We start from the raw sequence: 24,343 nt of genomic DNA on the forward strand, positions 1-24,343 counted from the left end.
TCTTTGCCTTGGTTTCTTAGCCTTATGTGTTAAGGCTTACATAGCTCTGGTGTGCCTGCGCTCCCTTCAGAGACGCGCGCTTACTCACCGCCGCGGCCGGCTCACACCAGGTGTCCTGGCATCTCCTCGCTCCTCCATGTGTGCGCTCCCCGCTTCCTCCTCCCAGGGCCTGTGCACACGGTGCATGTCCTCCGGGAGTATTCCTTAGGCCCGTGCCACTGCCTTTTTTTAATGGACCAGCTCATCACTCCCAGGAAGTTTCTCTCAGCCTTTCATTGAGAGGTACTGGGTACTTAAGGCACTCTCCCATTAGGGGAGGTGCCTGATGAACGTGTTTAGTTTGTTAGTGGTTCTGCAACTTAGACATCTAGTTGTCATGTCCCCTTTGTTTCAAGTACAGTGTACTACATCCCTGCCTGTCTAACCCGGCCATGCCTCCAGCCTTAGCTAACCCAGTAGTCCTTGCTACACCAGAAACTGTGCCTGTCCAACCCGGCCATACCACCAGCTACAGTCTGTATGCTCCTGTGTCCGCCCTTGCCCTTGAGATCAGCTTCCACAGTCCGGTTCTCTGTCCTGAGAGTAGCACCTGGCGTCCACCTCGTGGTGGGAGCTTAGTCAACTAAGGCCAGTTTCTTACATCCGGCATTTCACCACTTTGCTGGATCTGTCACATTCCAGTACAGTTGAACACAGTACAATGGCATCGCGACAAGCTCTGGTCACATGCGGTCATGTGACCAGAGCATGAGACCAGAGCTTGCCGCGATGCCATTACACTGTACTGGAGAGTTACGGATCCGGCAAAGCGGCGAAATTCCGGATGTGTGAAACCGGCCTAAAGAGTAAGCCTGGGGTCCTCCTGTGGTCCAGTGGGTCCACTTCAACTCACCGCTTCACCATCTGCGGCGGCAAGCGTTACAGCTTGTTAAATGCTCGATATTGACATTGACTTAAAATAGGCGGCATTAGAATTCCAGTCTTCTTCCTCTTTAAAGAAGCTATTTATATATTTAAAAGGAAATGTGCAATCAGAAAATGACTTATTGTGTAAACCAGGTATTTGTCTTCTATCTAATTTGTTTCAAACGCAGTAGAAATTATTACATGTTAATTTTTCAATCCATAGTCATTAAAGAGGGTTGCATTACATTAGAGAAAAACAGACATGGACTCCGCATGGTCTTACAGTTCAGGCCATAAAAAGTAGATTAAGACCCCATTAAATTGTTTCCCAGCCTGTTACTGCTGACCACAAGAAAAACGGTTAGCATGGTTTTTTTTAATGACATTAGTTGCCAATTATATTTTTTCCCCCACTTTGATATAGCAATGGACGATTCTCTATAAAGTATTTAGCAGGACCCTCACATTACATAGATTAGTGCAATGATTGCATTGCTGTAATTGAGTCACCGCTGCACATATAAACTTATCATATGGACAGCTGGGGACCTCATCAATCAGGGACTGTCACAGATTCCTGACCTGGATTCTGAAACTATTTATATGTAAATTAAGTCTTTCTCCTCCGCTTTCTGTATGTACTTTAAATGTCCCCGTTGTGTGCTCTCAAGTTATTTGTCTTCAGGAATGTGAGCCCCGGTGGCTTCCTATGTCCTCTGGAAGCTTTTCAAGATGCAGGATCTATGAATTATTTAACCAAACATCTATTCTGCTCAACATGTACACGTCTCCATTTTCCACCAAGGCACAAGCTGATTGCATGAAACGAACAAGGGAAAATAAAAATGTGGATTTGCTTTCTAGCTAAATTCATGTAAAAATAAGATCAGTTTCATATGTTTTCCGAAATCATCATTCCATGATGTGGCTGTAGAGGCATTGCATAAGAATATTCTTTAAAGGGACCTTGTCATCAGATTCACGCTGCCTATGGTTCGCAATTTGACACTGGCTGCGAGACTACAGCAATGTGTGTTTTACTCTGGAATGCTGCCGCGTATCAGAGAAAAATCGGACAGGGACTATGTCGCAGCTGACTAGTCCAAGGGGCACATCCCTGGTGACTTGTCCCCACCTTACTCCCTTTCACCGATTGGTCAACAATGAGAAGGACCTGTTCGTCAACTTGATTAGGGCACAGAAAAGCCGGCCAGGGTGCTGATTCAAATTAGTCAAGACATAGTCCTTGCCGGCTTTTCAGAGTATATTTTCTCCAAAACGCCGCAGCGTTTCAGATTAAAACATACCTTGACTGCAATCACATTGCTCGGCTCTTATATATGCTGTAGAACCATAGACAGCATCTATCTGATGAAAATGTTCCCTATAAATGGGTAATCCCACCTCCATATATTATCACCTCTCCACTGTATAGGTGGTAATTGTTATATTGGTTTGGGCCACCGGTGAGACCCTCACCAATGTGACAATTTCTCCCCATGGCCAGGAGGAATTGAATATCTATCTATTCTTGGATAGATAGGACTATTTTCTGACCTTGCAAAAAACAATATTTATTTCATCAACTTTACAAGCATCTTAAGATCCCCATAAAGATTAGACCAGTGTTGGCAGGAACCCGTCGATGTCAATGAGCTCAGACGAAAGTCTTAATGTGTATGGGGGGCTTCCTGACTTTCTCTGCAAATGATGTCACGAGAAAGAAGAATCTGGCATTTCCGATTTTGAACTGCTGATCAATTTGTTCTGCAAGGCCCCTTTCATATTGTGTTCAGCTCTCCGTTCAGAGGTCCCTTCGGGACTTCCGTCCGAACCCCCTGCAAAACAGGATTCGGGTATATGCCCCAATGGGGCTACTGACTATAATGGTGCAGACGGAGTTACCTTGTGCTCTGTCGTGCACCATTTTCGGGAGTATATGCTTTGTAGAGGCGGACACCCAGACGTAGTAGACTGTGTCTGCTTGTCCGCCTCCAGAAAGTGTTTACTCCCAAAAATGGTGCACAACAGAGCACACGATGACTCAGTCTGCACTAGTATAGTCAATGGCTCTGTCGGTGCATACGCCCAAAACCAGTTTTGCAGGTGGGTTTGGACAGAAGCCCCAATGGGACAGCTGAACAATATGTTAAAAGGGCTTAAGACATGAGCCGCCATGAGAGGTATCTGGAATCGACTCTCAAAGAACAAGGTGTGTAGAGTTGGGAGGATGTAGCGGTCATCCAAACTATCATTGTGTCTACAGCTAGATCTAACGTGCGATCTGAAGTCCTAAGATCAAATCCCAGCAAAGACAACATCTGCAGAGAGTATATTGCATGTATACTTTGATAACCCAAATACAAAAAATATATATTTAGATCAAAACTACTAAAAAAAGTGTCTGGTCATTTAGGACCAAAACACTTTTTTTTGGGTCATACACCTCTTCTAAAAATGAGTAATTTGGTAATAATCAGGGCCTGAAAATATATGAAGTTTTGGTAAATTGTACAAATGATAAATAATTTTATAGCTTCAAAAGTAGCCAGTTGCCCTGAAATACATTCTTAGGATTTATCAGCATTGACGACTGCTAAAAAAAAGGTACTAAAAAGAGTGCTCTGTTTTTACCACCATCCTAATTAAGCAAATTAGGGTTTGAGATTCCGAGTTTGCATCTGGCAGTCTGCCAATGTGTGCTCGCATTCATCTGCAGAGCTAGACAGCAAGAAAATGCAACTCTCCTTGGACACATGGAAAAAACGGGCAGCATGAGAAACAGACCTAGCCCTGAAATTAGAAAAACAAACCTCTGCACTGATTAACCTATTCCTGATTTCTGATTGACAGATGTGGGAATTTCAGAGTTTTATGTATTGGCTGCTGAATACTGTGGGACCTAGTCTTACATAAAATATTCATGGCTGGCTCACTTAGGGCCGGATGTTAATGATGTAGTTGAAAGTGCATGGCTACTGCAGAGAAACACAGAAAAAGTCATAGTAATAGAATTGGTGAGCTTGTTAAAGAGAATAAAAAAAGGAAAAATCATAGTTACCCGTTTATTTGCACAGAAAAAATAAACTACACTATTACCAAAAAATGCCCAGTTTGAATGTAGCCTGAAAAGTATAAAATATCAATTGTAACATCTTAAATAATAGGAAAAATGGTTTCTCTAAATCAAATTCCTAGCATTTACCTTGTACTTCAAGGTGTGACCCCTTAAAGTACCTAGAAATTTAAAGGGACTCTGACAGCAGGATTCTGCAATGTAATCTGAAGACAGCATGCTGTAAGAGTTAAAACCGAAAATTCAGCTCTGCGTGTCTTATCTCAGTATTTTTATTTTGTTTACCTGCAATGTTAGTGCCTCTTATCTTTCTCATTAGTGGGTCTCAGCAGCACTTGAGCTCTGGTCAAACTCAGACTACAGCCCTTTGTGTGATTAGCAGCTTCTGTCTATCGAAAAGTACACTGAAAGTCTAGGGTAGCACTGCTACATACAAAATCTAAACTCTTTCACTGTGTCAGAACGGCTGCAGCCACTAATCTAAGTGGCTGAACTCAGGGTCTCTTTACCAACATCATGCTGCTCTTAGATGAGGTAGCAAAAACCTGCTGACACTACTTTCAAGAAGGGACGTACAAAAGGAATATATCTATCTATATATCTGTATCAATCTATGTATATATATACATACACACATATACATATACACATATACACACACACACATATATACATATATATATATATATATATATATATATATATATATATATATATATATATATATATGTATACACATACATATATATTCACATACACACACACACACACACACACACACTATATTATGTATACTGTATATATTTTTATTTTTTTTTTCTGAAAGAATTCTTCCACTTAAAAATGATTTTTTTTCAATGGACTTGATGGCTTGCCTAAAATCCAAAGTCAAGTTTCATAGCCCTTTACTGTAAGAACAACAAGTTATTCCCTCTCCATAGGATAGAAAATAACTTGACTTATTGATGGATGTTCTACCACTGGGATGCCTAGCAATCCAAAGAAAAGGGCCCTGGAACCCCTGGAATGGGGCTCAGCAGTCCAATTTTTAACAGAGTGGAGATGCACATGCTTGATTTCCATTCCATTTATTGTTTGTGGCAATGGCGGTGAAAAAAGTGCAAAGTTGATGCTTATCGATTTCTGACATTCCTATAGACCAAGAATGGCCAGGAGACACTTCTGCTCCATTTAACACAGGGCTGCAGAGCCCTGTTCTTAGTTTTCCAGAGCCTTATTCTCAATATTACTGGATCCCATCGGTCAGATCCCCACCAGTGATGAGCAAATTATCCACTAACCAATGGATGGGGGAGTAACTTTTATTTTTATGGACAACCATTTTAAAAGGGAAACTGGCAGCTGATACAGGATGCGCAGAATGTATCAGACGATGGCTGTATAAAAACTCAACTGACTCTTGAAACGCGTGGCGTTTTAGAGAAAACCAATACTTGAAAAGCCACCAAGGACCGAACTGGAAGGGAAACTAGCTGGATAGGCAAGTCCTGTTGGCTTCGCCTTGCCCACTCCCATAGTGACAGGTTTCTACCTATACACACACTCAGGGAGAGAAGTGTAACTCCAGAGCAGCGAGCGGGAAGAAGCCACTGAGGATACTCCCGTCCAACTAATCTCCTGTGTGGCTAAGTTCACACTTGTGTTGTTTTGCATCAGTCACAATCAGTTGTGTGACTGATAAAACGGATGTGTTGCAGATAGTGGTACCACTGATGTGACTGATGCTGCAAAAAAACGATCCGTTGTGGGGAGGGGGGGTTACGGTATTACCTGCGGCCGGCTATTGTGAACGATCAGCTGATCATTGACAAAAGCCGGCCACCGGGCGATCAGCTGATCGTTCACAAAAGCCGGCCGCCGGGCGATCAGCTGATCGTTCACAATAGCCGGCAGTCGGCCGATCAGCTGATCGTTCACAATAGCCGGCAGTCGGCCGATCAGCTGCTCATTCACAATAGCCGGCAGTCGGCCGATCAGCTGCTCATTCACAATAGCCGGCAGTCGGCCGATCAGCTGCTCATTCACAATAGCCGGCAGTCGGCCGATCAGCTGCTCATTCACAATAGCCGGCAGTCGGGCAATCAGCTGATCGTTCACAATAGATGGCAGTCGGGCGATCAGCTGCTCATTCACAATAGATGGCAGTCGGGCGATCAGCTGATCGCTCACAATAGATGGCAGTCGGGCAATCAGCTGATCGTTCACAATAGATGGCAGTCGGGCAATCAGCTGATCGTTCACAATAGATGGCAGTCGGGCAATCAGCTGATCGTTCCAGCCGCTGGAACTGGAACTGAATTTACAGTCATAAAAAAATTTTTTCTGTGCGAATGTTCACCGTAAAAAATTGATCCACCGCACACAAAAAACATTACATTCAGCGTTGCTCCCGCCTGACGGTCAGTCAGTAAACGATTGATCCATCACGTGGCGGATGCAACGCAGGGCCATCAGTCACAATCCGTTGCTAATAGTAGTCTATGGGGAAAAAACGGATTCCTGCAAAATATTTTGCAGGATACCGTATTTCCTCAAGGCGACAGATTGTGAATGATGCAAAACAAGGAAGTGTGAACTTAGCCTAATTCCCTGGTGGCTTTTTAAGTACGTTTTTCTCCGAAACGCCAAAGCTTTTCAGAATCAAAGATACCATGGTGAAATCATACAGCCGGTGTCAGCTGCATGCTGGCTGAGGATGATGGGTTGGACATTGGCTAATTGGGTAGCTACCTATAGATATCTTTACGGAGACAGGTTCTTTACTTATGGAGGGAAGCCTATTCCCAGGAAACACTGTCTGTAAAGGGGGCTTTACACGCTACGACATCGCTAATGCGAACTCGTTGGGGTCACGAAATTGTGACGCACATCCGGCCACATTAGCGATGCCGTTGAGTGTGACACCGATGAGCGATTTTGCATCGTTGCAAAAACGTGCAAAATCGCTCATCGGTGACATGGGGGTCCATTCTCAAAAATCGTTACTGCAGCAGTAACGAGGTTGTTCCTCGTTCCTGCGGCAGCACACATCGCTATGTGTGACACCGCAGGAACGAGGAAGCTCCCCTTACCTGCCTCCCGGCCGCTATGAGGAAGGAAGGAGGTGGGTGGGATGTTACGTCCCGCTCAGCTCTGCCCCTCCGCTGCTATTGGGCGGCCGCTCAGTGACGTCGCTGTGACGCCACACGGACCGCCCCCTTAGAAAGGAGGCGGTTCGCCGGTCACAGCGACGTCGCCGGGCAGGTATGTGTGACGGTTCTGGGCGATGTTGTGCGGCACGGGCAGCGATTTGCCCGTGTCGCGCAACAGATGGGGGCGGGTACCCACACTAGCGATATCGGGACCGATATCGCAGTGTGTAAAGCCCGCTTAAGACTCTACAACTCCTCAATCTCTGCACACAAAACAATGCACAAAGCTCCACTGACTCCGATGACCTCCTGAATCTTTTAAAAATCCTGGTTCTATATAAATTACTCCAGCATGTCTCCTTACAAGAAAGGACAAAAGATGAAAATAAAAGGAAATGGCAAAATAAACGTAATAATTCAACCCGATACCATTACCACAACAGAAAAAGCATAAAATCGGAACAAAAGCCGTTCTACTGTCCAAACAAAAAACAAGACATAACAGGGTGACTTGGTACAAGATAATAAACACAAAAGCCACAAACATTTCCTTCTACAATTGCGATAAACAACTGAACTCGCCAACCTCGTGTTTATCAAGTCTTGGGAATCCTGCAGCAGTTTTTCTTTAGACCCAACAAATGTTCTGCCAAAAACACGGAGAAATGTTGGGATATGGGAAGCAATTCTGATCTAAAATTATGACTCGGAGGCCTGAAAGGGAGTTTTGCTCAATTATTATTGGCAAGAACGTTTCTTCTTGTATGCATGTTATTGCTGCCACAAGATTCACATGTGAGAGCACGACCATCTGGCTTCCTTATCCTTGGGAATTCCGTATGCTCATTTATTTAGAATAATCATAAGTCAGGAAGTCTCCATGTTAAACTGTATAAGGATTAACCCTTCACATCATGAACTGCCCAGAAAGTCTCACGATGTATAGGATGACAATTAAAAGGGAACCTGTCACCAGTTTTGGGGCCTATAAGCTGTCAGGCTCTTATATACAGCATTCTAACAAGCTGTATATAAGAGCCCAGGCTGCGCTGTAGAACATAAAAAACACTTTATAATACTCACCCAACGGTTGCGCTTCGTTGGAGTTGGACCATATGGGCGTCTCCATTCTCCGCAGCCGATGCCTCCTCATTCGGCCATCTTGGTCCTCCTTCTGAAGCTGGCGTGCATGACGCATCCTACGTTATCCAAACTCGCCGGCACTGAGGTCTTGCGCAGGCACACTTTGATGTGCCCTGAGCATGGCAGATCAAAGTATTGTAGTGCGCCTGCGCGAAACCTCAATACCGGCCTGTGTGTGTGTATGTATGACGTAGGATGTGTCCTGCACACAGGCTTCAGAAGGAGGATGAAGATGGCCGAAAGAGGCTGCACCAGCACCAGAGATAGAAGATGCCCATATGGCCCAACTCCACCGCAGCACGACCGTTAGGTGAGTATTATAAAGTGATTATTAATGTTCTACACAGCGGCCTGCGCTCTTATATACAACATGCTAGAATGCTGTATATAAGAGCCCAGGTGTGGTGGCCGCAGCTTATAATCCCCCAAAACTGGTGACAGGTTCCCTTTAAAACCTCATACACGGGTTATTCTAACGCTGATGTTAATGTATCAGAAATGAAGAAAACCGATGTAAGATGGGGGTCATGGCACAAACATTGTGCCCTGTAGAAGCTTCAATATTTAGATAAGTCAGAGGATGAGCAGCTTTAAAGAACAAAATATAATTCTGTGTTACTCTGTCGGGAGAGGTCTGTGCTATATGTCCTATGTAGGTCATCCACGGGTTGGGATATGGATTGTAACTTGCAGGAGGTTCTGCTAGCATGTCACAATATTATATTGAATTTCTATACTGACAAGTAGGAGTCTTTAAAGGGAATACATCACTGGGTTATTGCCATGAAATCTGAGAGCAGCATAACGTCGGGGCAGAGACCCTGATTCCAGCAGTTTTACTTACTGGGCTGCTTAGTGTAGTTTTGATAAATTCACTGTTTAATCAGCATTAGATTATCATTAGAAGACTCCCTGGTGTGTTGCAGGTAGTCCAGCATATTCATGAGCTCTGTATAACTGCTAAATCTGCAGTACAGAAAACACTGATTTTATGAAAATAACAGCAAACAGCTCAGTAAGTGACACATCGCTGCAATCAGGGTCTCTGTTTCTACATTATGCTGCTCTCGAAAAGTAGCAAAAACCTGGTGACAGATTCCCATTAAAGGATGAATATAGAATACCTGTTGATCGAGCACGCTTCTTGGTTACTTCCAGTGCAGAAGTGAACAGCGCTGGATAATCCCATGAACAAAATTAGCAGGTATATATAGTTTTCCACTGAAATCAGTAGGCAATTGTTAAAGGGAATCTGTCACCAGGTTTTTGCTCCCTCATCTGAGAGCAGCATAATATAGGGACAGAGACCCTGATTCCAGCGATGTGTCACTTACTGAGCGGTTTGCTGTCATTTTAATAAAATCAATGTTTTCTGTGCTGCAGATCTAGCAGTTATACAGAGCTCATGATATGCTGGACTACCTGGCAACATGCCAACTAGTCCTCTAATAGTAATCCCCTGCTAATTAAACAGTGATTTTATCACAACTACAATAAGCAGCACAGTAAGTGACACATCGTTGGAAGAAGGATCTCTGTCTCTACATTATACTACTCTCAGATTAGGTGGCAAAAACCTGGTGACAGAGTCCCTTTACGTATTGATCTTATATGGATTTGTTAAAAGTCACAAGGTCTCCAGAATCCAAATACTAAGGAGATTGATAGTAAAAAGATTCATGCTGCTTGAACCATATTTGCACCATGTCCTTAATTTTAGTAACTTTCAAACTCGTGGCATCTTACATTTAAATATGGTATAATATTTTAAAACCCTCTTTAGAAGATTCATGCTGCACAAACAACAGCCAGCATTATTGGTATGTTTTTGTCTGAGTTTTAGAGAAAATATACATTTAAAAGCCAGTAGGGTGAAAGGTCTCACCATATACAGAACACAGAGAGGGACCGGTCACTCAAACAGAGCAGGGAGGAAGTACCCACCAAGGACTGGCTTCTGGGACTATAGTACAATAATAACCTCAGCACTCATATGGACTGGAGAAGATCTGAGAATTTTGGGAAAAAAAAATTGATAAACTGCAAAAAAGTGCACAAAAGGTATAGCAAACCCAACGTTTCGGCTTTACAAGCCTTTCTCAAGGTTTTGCATGGAAAGAAAAAGGAGTCACAGGCGAACCGCCAAGCAAAATAATTTCAGAGGTGCCACATTTTTGCAGTACAGAAGGTTCAACCAGGGATCATGGAATAGTTTTGGGGAAATCGTGCCACTGCAGGTGAGAGCCTGGGGACGAGGAGCTGTCCTGGTGAGGCAGTGGTGGCAATGGAGATAGTGGCTTCTGGGACTAGTCACCAAGCTGTATGGACACCAACAGGCTGTTAAAATATATGTTCTCTCCGAAACACGAAGGCTAAGTTCACACTTCCGTTGTTTTGCATCAGTCACATGCGTCGCTTGACGCATGTGTGTCAGATTCCGTTGTGTGCGGGAGGCGGAGTTCGGGGGGCGGAGTTCTGGGTGGGTGGAGCCGAGCGGGGCCGTGGCATTGAGTACGTCAGTGCCGCGAGGACTGCAGGACAGGTGAGTGTAAGTGTAAGTGTGTGTGTGTGTGTGTGTGTGTGTGTGTACATGATGAGTGCGGGAGGGGGCGGAGCCGAGCGGTGAAGTGTCTGGCTCCGTGCACAGCCAGGGTAAATATCGGGTAAAAGCAAAGCACTTTTTGCTTGGTTACCCAATATTTATCTTGGTTACCAGCATACACCGCTTAGCGCGGGCTCCCTGCACATGTAACCACTGTAAATACCGGGTAACTAACCAAAGCGTGTTGCTTAGTAACCCGATATTTATCCTGGTTACCTGTGCGGGGAGCCAGAGAGCGCATGCGCAGCGAAATCCAACGGATTCCACTGCACAAAAAACGTTACATGCTGCGTTGCTCCCGCCCAGCGGTCAGTCAAAAAACGACAGGTAGTCCAGCGGATGCAACGCAGCATCATCAGTCACAATCCGTCGCCAATAGAAGTCTATGGGGAAAAACTGGAATCCTGCAAAATATTTTGCAGGATACCGTAATTCCTCAAGGCGACGGATTGTGACTGATACAAAACAACGGAAGTGTGAACTTAGCCTAAGGTGAAATGATGACGCCTATGTCCGAATCAAGCTGCCCGTAGTTCAAGCAGCATTAATTACCAGTTATTTTCCGTTTAAGATAGCTTGAGAATATAATAGCAAATAAAATGTCAGATGCCACAATTTAGTAAATTTACAAAATTTAAAAAAAAAAAAAAAGTGTGCTCCTAAAGTCAAGCTGTTCTCATCAATAAATGGATGATCAGATCAACACAGTTGTCAAAGTTAAGGCTGCTTTCACACATCCGGTTTTTGCCGTGCGGCACAATACGGCGCTCTGCAGAAAAAACGCAACTTTTTTTTTTTGCCGCCGGTTGCATTTTTCTCCACATAAACTCGCATTAGTGCCGTATTGTGCCGCATGGCCTTGCGTTGCGTCCGTTTTTTGCCGGATGCGGCATATTTAGCCCATGCGGTGGCCGGATAGAACGTTGCCTGGCACGTTTTTTTGTGCGAGGAAAAAAACACATTGCGCGCGATTTACAATGCAAGCCTATGGACGCCGGATGCGTTTTTTTTGCACTGCGCATGCTCAGTATCAAGCCGCATCCGTCAAAAAACGGACGGGCCGCATGGAAAAACGTATGCAACAGATCCGGTTTTTTTTCACCGCATCTGTTACATATGTTTTTGAGCCGGATTGAGCCGCACTGCAAAAACCGGATGTGTGAAAGCAGCCTTAGCTTCTGAGATAGCCGCCCACAGCTGCCTTCATGTGTTCACATACCAATGTAGGTGGCCAAGAAAGAGTGCGATGTGAGCGATCTGGCCTCCGCCCTCGGATATTCCCAAATGTTATGACAGGGGTTGGGAGAGCTTGCGGAATACTACACAATGTTCACAAGCTGAGGTTTCTGGATGGAATTACGCACCTAAATTTGTATAGAAATCTCTAATTCCTCCATCTTTGCAACCGGTTTTTGTTTTTATATATACGCACTACTCTAAAAATAAGAGAAAACAAAAAAAAAAAAATATCTGATTCCTGCAAAGTTATAACAAATTCTGAGCTTTCATAGATATATTTTGCAAATCCTGACCATACCTTTTCATCTCACTACAGTATTTTCAAAGTTGCTATAAGAAAGTCCTACTAAATAGCCAATATATTATATATATATCTGTATATAGCTACCATTCCAGCATAACAAGTAACGACTTCTACTAGAACAGGGGAAGCTACAGAATTCCTTTAGAACATCTTAGGCCCCCCCCAGAGTTATCCAGGATTCTGCCAACTTATTTCTCCTGATTCCGCCATACACAGGAGAGCTCGGCACATAAGAGACGCTGCCAGCATCCTCTGCCGGTGGCTTATCTTTCCAAGAAAAAAAAGAATCAACTGTTTCACATTAAACATACAGAATCCTTTTATAATGTATGGGGAGAACTGGAAATCCGCCATACTCCGACTGTAGGCCAAGCCCATCAATATCAGGAGGTTTAACTAATGTTAGTCAAATTTGTATGCGATCTTTAGATCCTAGGAAACAAAGCTAAGAAAACCACAGCCTATGATCACCATAGCCATTAGATTTCTAGTAGATCCCTTCAAAGTACGTTGGTTCTGGAAAGGAACATGTATTAAAAGGGATATTGTCAGCAGGTTTTTGCTATATAATCTAAGAGTAGCATAAAATAGGTCAAGAAAGCCTGATTCCAGCAGTGTGTAACTTACTGGGCTGATTGGTTGTTTGTCTGATGTAGATGTAGCAGAGCCAAGTCTTTGGGGCTGTGTAAATCTCTGCACACCCCCCTGACTGTGAGCTTCCTTTATACACTGTAAATGGTCAGCAAGCTACCAATCAGTTGTGGGGGCGGGGTTACACAGATTAGCCTAACTGCCTGGCATGCAATATGTAGCCTTGTAGTGTTAACTTTCTGCTAATAAAACATGGATTGTATTGAAACATAGCCTAATAAGCGACACATCCCTGGAATCAGGCTCTTGTGCTCTATATTTTTCTGCTCTCAGTACAGATATTAAAAAATATTCTGACAGATGCCCTTTAAAAAGGTCAGTCTAAAGAACCTCATACACATTAGATGAAATTCGGCCAAACCTGCCTGAGGTTAACGGAGGCCTTCCAACTGGAATGTCAATGGCAGATGCCTTTACTCTCTGGGGAGATAAGCAACTGCAATAGGTGTCTGGCCATATACATTAGATGGCTGTTGGCCGAAGAATGCTTTGGCTGATTGTTTGGCTGAGCTCTCCGGTGATCTCTATGAGAAAGGTGGCGGCTGACACGGTGGCTTCTGTATGGGAGAAGAATGCATTCAATAATCCAAAATTGGAGATTCCTGGTCAACATCTATCCCAACATCAGTAGGACAGCGCCCATACACAATAGACAATCAAACCCATGAATATTGGCATATCCGGACAATATCGCTCTATGTATGGAGCCTTTAGGCTGAGACTAGGTTGTGAACAATTCAAACTATACAACTTCAATCGTTCCTTATCGGAAAGAAAGTCACAGTCCATGACGAATAGCGGCATAACTCACAGTGCCATAAAGCACTAGTCTAATTGCTTATTGCAAATTCCTTCCCTAAAGTAAAAATAATAAAATAAAATAATAATAATAATAATAATAATAATAATAATAACAACAACAATAGTAATAATAACAATAATAATAGCAATAATAACAATAATAATAATAATAATAATAATAATAATAATAAAACACACTGGCGTTTGTACTTTTCCGTACTTTAGATCAGGATTTATAAATGTTACCAGTTTCCCTATTCCCGTTGTACAGCTCTGATACATAATGTTTTGTTTTTTTCTCTTATAGATCCAAGCCATTGTGTCTGGAAAAACACAGACATAATAACTAAAGCTACAAACCAGCAGAAGGGTTAGAGCGCAGGTTCTGTAAAACAATAGAACTGCAGACTATCACCTCCATCTAAAGTGAAAACATCTGCAGAGGGGCATTAATGCCATGAACCGAAGCAGCACAGACATGAAATGTAGATAGAGCACAGCAAGCCTTAGAAATAGGGAAATTTACAATGCGCTACTTACATATTCTTTCACATTCTTCGTCTTCACAGCTTTGTATGAATTGTACGCAGGGTACAGCATACCAAACACCAGCCTGCAGAGGAAGGAGGAGAGGGGTTACATGGGGACCAAGCCACAGCCGTACATCATGATATGTCAATTATGCTTTTCGACAAGTTCAGATTTTTCTGTAAAGTGAAATAGCTGCATTTGAAGGCAGAAAACAGACAGGTTAATGAGGTTCCTTATGACATTTTCATAGCCTGTAAATTGGCTTTACAGACAGCATTTAATGCATATATAGCGTGTACACAATACACAGAGAAACATATACACAGAGAAACAACACATACACATTATATATCCTGTAAATAAATAAATAAAAAAAAATTATATATACACACACACACACACACACACAAAGAGATACAACACATGCACGCACATATACAGTGCCTACAAGTAGTATTCAACCCCCTGCAGATTTAGCAGGTTTGATAAGATGCAAATAAGTTAGAGCCTGCAAACTTCAAACAAGAGCAGGATTTATTAACAGATGCATAAATCTTACAAACCAACAAGTTATGTTGCTCAGTTAAATTTTAATAAATTTTCAACATAAAAGTGTGGGTCAATTATTATTCAACCCCTAGGTTTAATATTTTGTGGAATAACCCTTGTTTGCAATTACAGCTAATAATCGTCTTTTATAAGACCTGATCAGGCCGGCACAGGTCTCTGGAGTTATCTTGGCCCACTCCTCCATGCAGATCTTCTCCAAGTTATCTAGGTTCTTTGGGTGTCTCATGTGGACTTTAATCTTGAGCTCCTTCCACAAGTTTTCAATTGGGTTAAGGTCAGGAGACTGACTAGGCCACTGCAACACCTTGATTTTTTTTTCCCTCTTGAACCAGGCCTTGGTTTTCTTGGCTGTGTGCTTTGGGTCGTTGTCTTGTTGGAAGATGAAATGACAACCCATCTTAAGATCCTTGATGGAGGAGCGGAGGTTCTTGGCCAAAATCTCCAGGTAGGCCGTGCTATCCATCTTCCCATGGATGCGGACCAGATGGCCAGGCCCCTTGGCTGAGAAACAGCCCCACGGCATGATGCTGCCACCACCATGCTTGACTGTAGGGATGGTATTCTTGGGGTCGTATGCAGTGCCATCCAGTCTCCAAACGTCACGTGTGTGGTTGGCACCAAAAATTTCGATCTTGGTCTCATCAGACCAGAGACCCTTGAACCAGTCTGTCTCAGAGTCCACCAAGTGATCATGAGCAAACTGTAGACGAGCCTTGATATGACGCTTTGAAAGTAAAGGTACCTTACGGGCTCGTCTGGAACGGAGACCATTGCGGTGGAGTACGTTACGTATGGTATTGACTGAAACCAATGTCCCCACTGCCATGAGATCTTCCCGGAGCTCCTTCCTTGTTGTCCTTGGGTTAGCCTTGACTCTTCGGACAAGCCTGGCCTCGGCACGGGTGGAAACTTTAAAGGCTGTCCAGGCCGTGGAAGGCTAACAGTAGTTCCATAAGCCTTCCACTTCCGGATGATGCTCCCAACAGTGGAGACAGGTAGGCCCAACTCCTTGGAAAGGGTTTTGTACCCCTTGCCAGCCTTGTGACCCTCCACGATCTTGTCTCTGATGGCCTTGGAATGCTCCTTTGTCTTTCCCATGTTGACCAAGTATGAGTGCTGTTCACAAGTTTGGGGAGGGTCTTAATTAGTCAGAAAAGGCTGGAAAAAGATAATTAATCCAAACATGTGAAGCTTCTTTGTGCCTGAAATACTTCTTAATACTTTAGGGGAACCAAACACAATTCTTGTGGTTTGAGGGGTTGCATAATAAATGACCCTCTGAATAAACTTTTCACAATTTAAAAAAAAAATAAAAAAAGAAATAACATTCTTTTTTGCTGCAGTGCATTTCACACTTCCAGGCTGATCTACAGTCCAAATGTCACAATGCCAAGTTAATTCCGAATGTGTAAACCTGCTAAATCTGCAGGGGGTTGAATAATACTTGTAGGCACTGTACATACGCACACACATATACATACACACACACATACATACAGTGTGTATATATATATATATATACACATACATACACACACACGCATATATACATACATATATATATATATACACATATATACATATATTACACAGACATATATTTATATATATTATACAACACATGAACGCACACACACGCACACACACACACAAACACATCTGCATACACATACACACATACATATTACACACACACAAACGTGTGTGTGTGTGTGTATATGTGTGTGTGTGTGTGTGTGTGTGGTGTGTGTGTATTATCCAGTGACTGTATATTGTATATATGTATATTGTATATACATATAGATTATCTATCTATCTATGGTCTATGGTCCGATGAGGAGTGATCACAATCTAAAGAATTGTGAGATCGGTCACTGTGGCTGCAGCAGTAAAGGGGGCTTTACATGGTAGCGATATCACTAGCAATTTGTAGCGATAGCGAGCGTGTAAGTACCCGCCCCTGTCGCGCATGCGATTGTTTGTGATCGCTGCCGTAGCGAACATTATCGCTACGGCAGCGTCACACATACTTATCTGGTCGTCGTTGTCGCTGTGACTGCCGAACAATCCCTCCTTCAAGAGGGAGGGACGTTTGGCATCACAGCGACGTCACCGCAACGTCACTAAGCGGCCGGCCAATGAAAGCGGAGGGGCGGAGATGAGCAGGACGTAACATCCCGCCCACCTCTTCCTTCCGCATTGTGGCCGGCGGCAGGTAAGGAGACGTTCCTCGCTCCTGCGGTGTCACACACAGCGATGTGTGCTGCCGCATGAGCGATGAACCACCTGCATAAACAACCCTTACCGATTTTTGTGTTTGGGACGACCTCTCCATGGTGAACGATTTTCACCATTTTTGAGGTCGCTGGTCAATGTCACACGCTGCGATATCGTTAATGACGCCGGATGTGCGTCACTAAACAACTTGACCCCGATGACAAAACATTAACAATATCGTAGTATGTAAAGCCCCCTTAACATCTGCACATAAAGAACAGTTAAGGGCTCAAGGTGAACCCCTTCAACCACTGGCGATTTTCAGGAAATATGCTATGCCCAAAACGTTGCTAATCTTGATTGTGGGAACACTGCCTAACCGGTATCCATCAGCACAAAATGACTATTCAAACCATGCTGATGAGCTCGGTGCACCCTCGGAGTGGCCAAACTATTCTGTGCACCTTCCCACCTACTATTTTTCCATCAATCGCTGTCCTTTTATATCTGCAGTAAAGCCGGAGCTGTCAATCAAGTAAGAGGAGAGCGGAGATAGATGAAAATAGGTGGGAAGTTGCACTGAACTATTGGCCACACCAAGGGTACACCAAGTGCCTGAGCTGGATTTCAACAGTCGTTTTGTGCTGAACGAACCTGGATCGGTAGTCAGTTTCCGTGCAAGTAATTCCACTGTATGTGAATTGAGATTTAGTAAAATCTTACCCTTGCCAGCTACAGCCTTTTGCTATAGATCTTTTAGGTGCATATTGCACAAAAGAAATTTGCAGCATTTCCATCCCCTGGGGACATACGCTCACTGTCTAGGTATTTGGGACCCCTGAAATGGCACTCTTGGGCAGACCAAATCGTTGCATGATAAATAGTGGAAAAGTCCTTTAAGGGAACCAACAAGTAGGATTTTCATATATAAAAGTAAAGCCAGTGCTATACTGGCGCTAGGATGCTGAATCTAAGCATACCTTCTGTTCAGAGATTGGATGTGTTATTACAGAAATCTGTGCAAGTAAAGTTCCAGCAATGCCCTGCTATTTGATTGAAAAGTGCAACAGGAAGGGAATATGTGGGTTGGGTCTTGCTACCTATTCCCGCCCCTCTCTGTCTGAGAAGGAATTAAGGTCTATGACAGCTACAGGGGGAGGAAGGCCAGGCAGGCAGACAGGGGCGGGAATAGACCCGACCAAGATATTCCCTTCCTGTTGCACCTGTCAATCAAATAGAAGTACATTGCTGAAACTTTACTTGCACATATTTCTAAAATAAAACATCCAATCTCCAAACAAAAGTTGTGCTTACATTCAGCATCCTAGCGCCAGTACAGCACTGGGTTTACTTTATATATGAAAATCCTGCTGGTTGGTTCCCTTTAAAAAAAAAAACACTGTACAATGTCACAACACATTTGGCCATTTCCTCCTTTGTTCACCTATCTCTGGAGCCACTTACAAACTGGCCAGACCAGGAAGGAAGGAAGGAAACAGTTGTAATCTGAAATCATAAAACTTTATATTCTTTTTTTTTTTTATTCGAAGCCTACATCGCATTTCCCCACATTCCAACCCGTGTATGAAACAAGCAAATGCTCTAGAAAAAAAAAAAAAAAAGAAGAATATTGCTTGCAGACAATAAAAGTCACGGATTTTATAAACCAACTGGAACAAAGAAACTTCTTTTTTTTTTTTTAAATATAATCTGGAAGCGGGTTTCAGCTGAATCTAATTTATTACGTTCCGCACTGTGAGATTTATGGCTAGTCTTGCTTGGCCATGTCTGCCAGTAAAATGCCCTGCTTTCAGTTTCCCGGCTGCACACAGCAATTAATGTAGCATTCTTCCACTGCAGCCTAACCTTAAAAAACCTTGACAGTGTGTTCTTAAAGAAATGCGCAGGGAATATGCTTCTGTAATGTCACTTTTACAAATTACCGCCGGCTTACATAGAATTATGACAGTTCTATATGCAAATAACCCGCAACAAAACACGACCAACTTCTAGTCTGATGACAGCTTTAATATCTTTTTAATAATATAATATTGATGGCTGATAGACGGAGTGTATTCTGTATGTATGCCCAATTGTCCTCAAACAGAAAAAAAATAAATAAGGGGAAGACGCAAGAATTTCAGTCAATGAAATATGCAAACCCAAACTTATTCAGTATGAACTTGCCCAATCCGATGATACAACAGAACATTAAATAAATAAGTACAGTGGAACCTCGCTTAACGAGTAACCCAGTTAACGAGAATTTCGCTTAACAAGCAAAGCTTTCTGTATATTTGTAACTCGGTTTACGAGAAAGCTTTGCTGTACGAGCAAAATCCTCACCGCACACACTTCCGGTTCCGTACATCCACCGTGCTCTGACCCGCACTTGCAGTCCACACAAATATGTACACACAAAACACACACAAACAAACACGCACGCACACACATACAGTATTATGCTCACCTTACCTTCCGTTCCATCGCCAGCCTCCTGGGTCTTCTAGTTCGCCGGTGCATCGCGAAGAGGGAGAAATCCTCGCAGTGAACTACAAGACCCAAGAGGCCGGCGATGGAACGGAAGGTAAGGGGAGCATAATAATATGTGTACCTTCCGTTCCATCGCCGGCCTCCTGGGTCCTGTAGTTCGCCGCTCCAGGCTGTGTATCGGGTAACCATCGGTCACGAGGCAGGAACTTCCGCTGTCAGACACTACTCAAAGGCAGCGCGCTGACCAATCAGAGGCTCCTGCCTTTGACGTCAGCGCTCTGGGTGCGGAAGTTCCTCCCTCGTCGTCATGGTTACCCGATACACAGCCCGTGCTAGCGAACAGAAAGTCCCACCAGGCCAGCGATGGAACGGAAGGTAAGGGGAGCATATAATATGTGCGTGTGAGTTTGTACATGTGTGGAATGGCACAACAGGGGACCAGGATGGGACATTCAACAAGTTGTGGAACGAATTGTCAGCATTGCAATGATTTCCTATGTGAAATCTTGCTCTGCTGAACGAGTAACTTGGTTAACAGGCACACTCCTAGAACGGACTGTTCTCGTTAACCAAGGTTCCACTGTATTCTAATTTTAAATAATTACTAGAATTAGCAGATTGTCTCTCCAGTAAAGGAGACAAACTCTAGCACAGCGCCACCTATTGGAAGTAGCGATCCTAAAAGTCACAAGTGGATTTTCGACAATCCTTTGCAATATGACTCAGGATATATAAGCCAGATCAGAATCCCAATTTGCAGACACGGTGTTTCGGGGTGCTTGCCCCTCGTCAGTGCAAAGTATGGGGGTGTCTGATCTGGCTCATGAGAAAGCTATGTGGGGACCACGGGGGAACACTATTCTCCTTAAGGAGACTTTGCAAGCCAGTCTGGCTGCCAGGTAAGGGGACTTATAGCTGCAATGCCCCTAAAATTCCACGGGGGAACACTATTCTCCTTAAGGAGACTTTGCAAGCCAGTCTGGCTGCCAGGTAAGGGGACTTATAGCTGCAATGCCCCTCTGGGAAATATTCAAATTGTCTCTCCAGTAAAGGAGACAAACTCTAGCACAGCGCCACCTATTGGAAGTAGCGATCCTAAAAGTCACAAGTGGATTTTCGACAATCCTTTGCAATATGACTCAGGATATATAAGCCAGATCAGAATCCCAATTTGCAGACACGGTGTTTCGGGGTGCTTGCCCCTCGTCAGTGCAAAGTATGGGGGTGTCTGATCTGGCTCATGAGAAAGCTATGTGGGGACCACGGGGGAACACTATTCTCCTTAAGGAGACTTTGCAAGCCAGTCTGGCTGCCAGGTAAGGGGACTTATAGCTGCAATGCCCCTAAAATTCCACGGGGGAACACTATTCTCCTTAAGGAGACTTTGCAAGCCAGTCTGGCTGCCAGGTAAGGGGACTTATAGCTGCAATGCCCCTCTGGGAAATATTCAAATTGTCTCTCCAGTAAAGGAGACAAACTCTAGCACAGCGCCACCTATTGGAAGTAGCGATCCTAAAAGTCACAAGTGGATTTTCGACAATCCTTTGCAATATGACTCAGGATATATAAGCCAGATCAGAATCCCAATTTGCAGACACGGTGTTTCGGGGTGCTTGCCCCTCGTCAGTGCAAAGTATGGGGGTGTCTGATCTGGCTCATGAGAAAGCTATGTGGGGACCACGGGGGAACACTATTCTCCTTAAGGAGACTTTGCAAGCCAGTCTGGCTGCCAGGTAAGGGGACTTATAGCTGCAATGCCCCTAAAATTCCACGGGGGAACACTATTCTCCTTAAGGAGACTTTGCAAGCCAGTCTGGCTGCCAGGTAAGGGGACTTATAGCTGCAATGCCCCTCTGGGAAATATTCAAATTGTCTCTCCAGTAAAGGAGACAAACTCTAGCACAGCGCCACCTATTGGAAGTAGCGATCCTAAAAGTCACAAGTGGATTTTCGACAATCCTTTGCAATATGACTCAGGATATATAAGCCAGATCAGAATCCCAATTTGCAGACACGGTGTTTCGGGGTGCTTGCCCCTCGTCAGTGCAAAGTATGGGGGTGTCTGATCTGGCTCATGAGAAAGCTATGTGGGGACCACGGGGGAACACTATTCTCCTTAAGGAGACTTTGCAAGCCAGTCTGGCTGCCAGGTAAGGGGACTTATAGCTGCAATGCCCCTAAAATTCCACGGGGGAACACTATTCTCCTTAAGGAGACTTTGCAAGCCAGTCTGGCTGCCAGGTAAGGGGACTTATAGCTGCAATGCCCCTCTGGGAAATATTCAAATTGTCTCTCCAGTAAAGGAGACAAACTCTAGCACAGCGCCACCTATTGGAAGTAGCGATCCTAAAAGTCACAAGTGGATTTTCGACAATCCTTTGCAATATGACTCAGGATATATAAGCCAGATCAGAATCCCAATTTGCAGACACGGTGTTTCGGGGTGCTTGCCCCTCGTCAGTGCAAAGTATGGGGGTGTCTGATCTGGCTCATGAGAAAGCTATGTGGGGACCACGGGGGAACACTATTCTCCTTAAGGAGACTTTGCAAGCCAGTCTGGCTGCCAGGTAAGGGGACTTATAGCTGCAATGCCCCTAAAATTCCACGGGGGAACACTATTCTCCTTAAGGAGACTTTGCAAGCCAGTCTGGCTGCCAGGTAAGGGGACTTATAGCTGCAATGCCCCTCTGGGAAATATTCAAATTGTCTCTCCAGTAAAGGAGACAAACTCTAGCACAGCGCCACCTATTGGAAGTAGCGATCCTAAAAGTCACAAGTGGATTTTCGACAATCCTTTGCAATATGACTCAGGATATATAAGCCAGATCAGAATCCCAATTTGCAGACACGGTGTTTCGGGGTGCTTGCCCCTCGTCAGTGCAAAGTATGGGGGTGTCTGATCTGGCTCATGAGAAAGCTATGTGGGGACCACGGGGGAACACTATTCTCCTTAAGGAGACTTTGCAAGCCAGTCTGGCTGCCAGGTAAGGGGACTTATAGCTGCAATGCCCCTAAAATTCCACGGGGGAACACTATTCTCCTTAAGGAGACTTTGCAAGCCAGTCTGGCTGCCAGGTAAGGGGACTTATAGCTGCAATGCCCCTCTGGGAAATATTCAAATTGTCTCTCCAGTAAAGGAGACAAACTCTAGCACAGCGCCACCTATTGGAAGTAGCGATCCTAAAAGTCACAAGTGGATTTTCGACAATCCTTTGCAATATGACTCAGGATATATAAGCCAGATCAGAATCCCAATTTGCAGACACGGTGTTTCGGGGTGCTTGCCCCTCGTCAGTGCAAAGTATGGGGGTGTCTGATCTGGCTCATGAGAAAGCTATGTGGGGACCACGGGGGAACACTATTCTCCTTAAGGAGACTTTGCAAGCCAGTCTGGCTGCCAGGTAAGGGGACTTATAGCTGCAATGCCCCTAAAATTCCACGGGGGAACACTATTCTCCTTAAGGAGACTTTGCAAGCCAGTCTGGCTGCCAGGTAAGGGGACTTATAGCTGCAATGCCCCTCTGGGAAATATTCAAATTGTCTCTCCAGTAAAGGAGACAAACTCTAGCACAGCGCCACCTATTGGAAGTAGCGATCCTAAAAGTCACAAGTGGATTTTCGACAATCCTTTGCAATATGACTCAGGATATATAAGCCAGATCAGAATCCCAATTTGCAGACACGGTGTTTCGGGGTGCTTGCCCCTCGTCAGTGCAAAGTATGGGGGTGTCTGATCTGGCTCATGAGAAAGCTATGTGGGGACCACGGGGGAACACTATTCTCCTTAAGGAGACTTTGCAAGCCAGTCTGGCTGCCAGGTAAGGGGACTTATAGCTGCAATGCCCCTAAAATTCCACGGGGGAACACTATTCTCCTTAAGGAGACTTTGCAAGCCAGTCTGGCTGCCAGGTAAGGGGACTTATAGCTGCAATGCCCCTCTGGGAAATATTCAAATTGTCTCTCCAGTAAAGGAGACAAACTCTAGCACAGCGCCACCTATTGGAAGTAGCGATCCTAAAAGTCACAAGTGGATTTTCGACAATCCTTTGCAATATGACTCAGGATATATAAGCCAGATCAGAATCCCAATTTGCAGACACGGTGTTTCGGGGTGCTTGCCCCTCGTCAGTGCAAAGTATGGGGGTGTCTGATCTGGCTCATGAGAAAGCTATGTGGGGACCACGGGGGAACACTATTCTCCTTAAGGAGACTTTGCAAGCCAGTCTGGCTGCCAGGTAAGGGGACTTATAGCTGCAATGCCCCTAAAATTCCACGGGGGAACACTATTCTCCTTAAGGAGACTTTGCAAGCCAGTCTGGCTGCCAGGTAAGGGGACTTATAGCTGCAATGCCCCTCTGGGAAATATTCAAATTGTCTCTCCAGTAAAGGAGACAAACTCTAGCACAGCGCCACCTATTGGAAGTAGCGATCCTAAAAGTCACAAGTGGATTTTCGACAATCCTTTGCAATATGACTCAGGATATATAAGCCAGATCAGAATCCCAATTTGCAGACACGGTGTTTCGGGGTGCTTGCCCCTCGTCAGTGCAAAGTATGGGGGTGTCTGATCTGGCTCATGAGAAAGCTATGTGGGGACCACGGGGGAACACTATTCTCCTTAAGGAGACTTTGCAAGCCAGTCTGGCTGCCAGGTAAGG

The 24,343-nt window shown here is 44.3% G+C and overlaps 1 protein-coding gene across 2 annotated transcripts in view; it reads right to left on the reverse strand.

The window, feature by feature from the left end:
* Positions 1 to 24,343, reverse strand: part of REEP3 (receptor accessory protein 3) — a 255,800-nt gene that overhangs the window by 135,523 nt on the left and 95,934 nt on the right. For both annotated transcript variants that reach the window (XM_075352336.1, XM_075352337.1), the window contains exon 2: positions 14,415 to 14,487. In XM_075352336.1, coding sequence (XP_075208451.1) covers positions 14,415 to 14,487 — 73 coding nt within the window. The remainder of the gene's footprint in view (positions 1 to 14,414; positions 14,488 to 24,343) is intronic.

The sequence above is a fragment of the Anomaloglossus baeobatrachus genome, chromosome 5 (assembly GCF_048569485.1).
Source record: "Anomaloglossus baeobatrachus isolate aAnoBae1 chromosome 5, aAnoBae1.hap1, whole genome shotgun sequence".
Lineage (NCBI taxonomy): Eukaryota > Metazoa > Chordata > Amphibia > Anura > Aromobatidae > Anomaloglossus > Anomaloglossus baeobatrachus.